Here is a 3,756-nt window from a genome sequence, read left to right on the forward strand (position 1 = left end):
TTAAAAAATGTGAATATTGGGTTGAAATTTTGATCTGTCATTTATTTCTGTCAATTAATATTACAGATTAATTAGAAAGTCAACAATGGATCAGAAATGAGTCAACATCGCGAGCCACGATTGCGTCGATCAGCCCATGAACGAGTGATAACGACGGATCACGTAAACATTACGTGACTGAAGCACGCAGTTATCTTATGGAATTTGTATTTGGTAACAATATAACATACGACGTATAGTATATAGTATACAATACAACGTACATTATTATATTCGAGAATTATCGGATCCTCTCTTGAAAGTATTAAGAATAAAAATGCCTAAATCTAATGCATCATAGATTGCTGAAGTATTTTTATAGACGCAATTTATTTGCTAGCGATAGCATCGTAAGCATTAAAAGATCTAAGAAAGTATGATGTCCATTTCAGCGAGATATCCTGAGAAAACTATCAACGACGTCAACGGTGCATCTGGCTATTCACGACCCAGACGTTTCGAGGAAAGCGATGGGGTGGATATGCGGCGTCCATCCGATACCGTTACGTTTGCCTATACGCCTGTGAGCGTGCGACAGATGCAAATGGTGAGCGCATTCATCCGTCGCCGGGACCGGCGATCACGGGAAAAATCGCAAATAACGGGTTGCGGCCGTTTCACGGGCACCATAGAAATGTGGGTTATGCAGCCAAAAGAGCAAAAATTTGTATACATAAGAAAGGAGGCGGTGCGGTGAATTGAACGCGGGGGTGCCTTTATAAGAATGACAAGCTTCGACTGGAGCCTAGAATGGACGACTAAATTTGGCGTGATCGCAAGACATCGACATAATGAGACGTCGCCGTCGTCGTATTGAGAATAACTGTATTCCTTCGCTGAGGATTTTTATTTATCATTTTCTTATTTGTCTATCAATCCTCTTTTTTTAACATTAATGAGAATCGCGGATAAAAGATCAACGATATATAGATGTGTTAAAACCATTAACTTTATAATACGAAACTGCGATTGTTTCTCGCAACGAGAGAGATATGTGAATATGTGCTATCAATTTAAAACTTTTATTGATTTTTGTTCGGTTCAATTTACTGTTTATTATTAATGTTGGAAACTGTCTCTTAAGTAGTTATTCTTGTTGATCTAATTAGTATTAGATAGAATATGTTTCAAAATGCGAGAATTTTTTATTTTTTATCTAATTCATTTTTTCTTAATTGTGATCTGTGATTTACTTCTCTCTTAATATATTCTGAAATATTCTGACATTGACGTGTTGTAAAAGGGATCAATTTCTGATGTGACGATTTACGATCCATAAAATGCAAAAGAAGTATGAAAAATAGATCCTATGAAAAATGGACTTGATATTACGAAACAAAACTATTTTTTCACGAAAAACTATAATGAAATTACGTTTTCATAGCTCCCTTGGGAAAAAGTTTCAAAATTTCTTTTGAAAGTTTCCTTTGAGCACTGCCGACCCTATTTGTCAAGTTTGATAATTTTTGCGTAAAATACACAAAGTTAATCCGTCAGGTCATCAATCACGTTGACAAGCAGAAATCCTTTTGGTCATAAATCATGTTAGTTTCAGAATAATAAGAATCTTCATCTTGTACTTTATATCATTTTGCAACATTATTTTTGCGTACTACATGTGCTAATTCTATGTAAATTTTTATAATGTTATTTTAAACAATATTTACATATGCACATGACAAACAAAAACATGAGAAAATTGCATATATTAAATATCTCGAATTACGTATTTTATTAAAACTGAATATTGTTTCAAGCTCTGGTAGAAAATATATACTTTTACTTATATTTAAAAAAATATAAGTAATATAAGTAATATAAGTTCTACAATAAATAAGTGAGATACGACCGTATATGAAATACGATGAAATTAAGCAAAACGCCGTTAAACGGTCAGGACTGGAACTTAGTTGACTAATAACATTATTCGTGTGAATTTTGTTTGTACAATTCTTCGCCTTGGCAAACCACGTATTTCTAATAATCTAATTCAATTTAATAAATATTGCGTAAGCTCCCTTAGCTCTGGTAGCTTTCTTCTTAACTGGATGTTTATATTTTTAAATGTGTGTCGATTCCAATACATTTGAATGTATCGATATTTTGCGGAAATACTTTGTAACAAAACGTCAAGCTTAAAATGGATACAGATAGATTTAGAAAAACTCTTACTAATTTTATCGGAGAGAGCTGATGTCATATACGATATATAAATAATAGTGAACTCTCGCTACTCTTATGTGAAATTCGGGAAGAAGAACGGAAAGATATTAGATAAGAATACTTATCTTCAGATCTAGATGTTCAGATATACGATGTTCAGAAACGCTAATATCTTGAAAAGCTTAATTTATGCGTTAGTTTCCATTAGCCATAGCGATTAATCAAAATATACATAAGATACATAATATTCTTTAATATACGTTTGAAACAGTTCGGAAGGAATTGGGGGGTTCGAAATCGCGCGAATACACACCACCAACACGTGCGACAATATGTCGGGTCTACGACACTTTGGAGAGCCATGCTGCTCGTCGTCCTCGTCGCGTGCACGTTCCACGCCGCGGTCACCGCGTCGATCTCCGATTCCACGGCGTACCACGGCGGTGCGCCGTGAAGACCGCGACTGAACGTGCCCCGGGTCCTGTTGCCCGTGTTCAACAACTTTGCGGTGAATTCCACGCTGGAGATGACATTAATTTATTTTTATTTAGCAAGTTATAAAGATTTAATATTTTTAGATAATATATTTTTTTCTTTTCTTAGACATGATATTTAATTTGAATTTGAAGTTAATTATAAACTTTCATGCGTGTCTCTCTCGAAGTATTTTCTTTCAATTATTCGTCGCTATCATCTTGAATCAATTGTTTCTGATAAACATGTTGCATCATCTAATCGATTTCCAAATATAATATCGATAATCCTCTGCGCGCATTAATATTTCATGGTATAGTATACGCAGCAAATCATGCGGACAACATAAGTGTGCGGTACTAGATTTTTTAATTATAATCTATTATATTATATTATATATTTATAATTTATATAAAAAAGAAAATAAGAAAACGGCACACACTTATTTGTCTCTAGCAAAGACAGAAGGGAATCTTTTCTTTCAGTATATAAATTTTTAGGTTTTGCAAAATAAATATATGTGTTAAAGATATAAGAAAATATTAGGAAATAAAATAAATCATATTGCAATAAGACTGGGAAAATGCCCCTTCGTAAGCGTTATCGTGTGTTATTTCAAACGTTTTGGAAATTGCCTATGATAGAATGGGCACGTGACATTTAACCAACAGGTTGTATAGTTTCCCCACTACTTTTCCTAAGAAGCACGCTTAGGGCCTCAAGGGGTGAGCTATATAAAGCTTCTCCAACCCCGACCGACACTAGACGGAGTTAGAGATTTGCCTAGCAAACATCTTACGTCGAGGTTCAAAATCCAGTCGCTTTTCCTAAGTTTCACGTTAAAGTAATCGCGATCGCGATAATCGAGTATAACAATAAGGAAACGAACGTGGCATTATGGTAGTGTTGTGCTACCAGTGGTAACCTTGGATTAAACTTGGATTATTAGGTAAGCGTATTTACAAATTGCAATGGAATTCCATCGAATGATATTATTTTTGCAATTTTTTAAACTTTAAAAATAAAATTTTCAAAGATCTTGTGTATATATATCAAATAATTTAAACAATTGAGAGAGTT

At 34.1% G+C, this 3,756-nt stretch overlaps 1 protein-coding gene across 1 annotated transcript; it reads left to right on the forward strand.

The window, feature by feature from the left end:
* On the forward strand, positions 1 to 1,736 carry LOC112453910. Its single transcript, XM_025014935.1, has 2 exons — positions 1 to 213; positions 432 to 1,736. Exons 1-2 carry the CDS (start codon positions 198 to 200, stop codon positions 734 to 736), a joined length of 321 nt encoding a protein of 106 aa, XP_024870703.1. The 5' UTR covers positions 1 to 197; the 3' UTR covers positions 737 to 1,736.
* The last annotated feature ends 2,020 nt before the right edge of the window (positions 1,737 to 3,756 follow it).

This window comes from Temnothorax curvispinosus, unplaced genomic scaffold (genome assembly GCF_003070985.1).
Source record: "Temnothorax curvispinosus isolate PA1 unplaced genomic scaffold, ASM307098v1 QBEX01004764.1, whole genome shotgun sequence".
NCBI classification, from domain to species: domain Eukaryota; kingdom Metazoa; phylum Arthropoda; class Insecta; order Hymenoptera; family Formicidae; genus Temnothorax; species Temnothorax curvispinosus.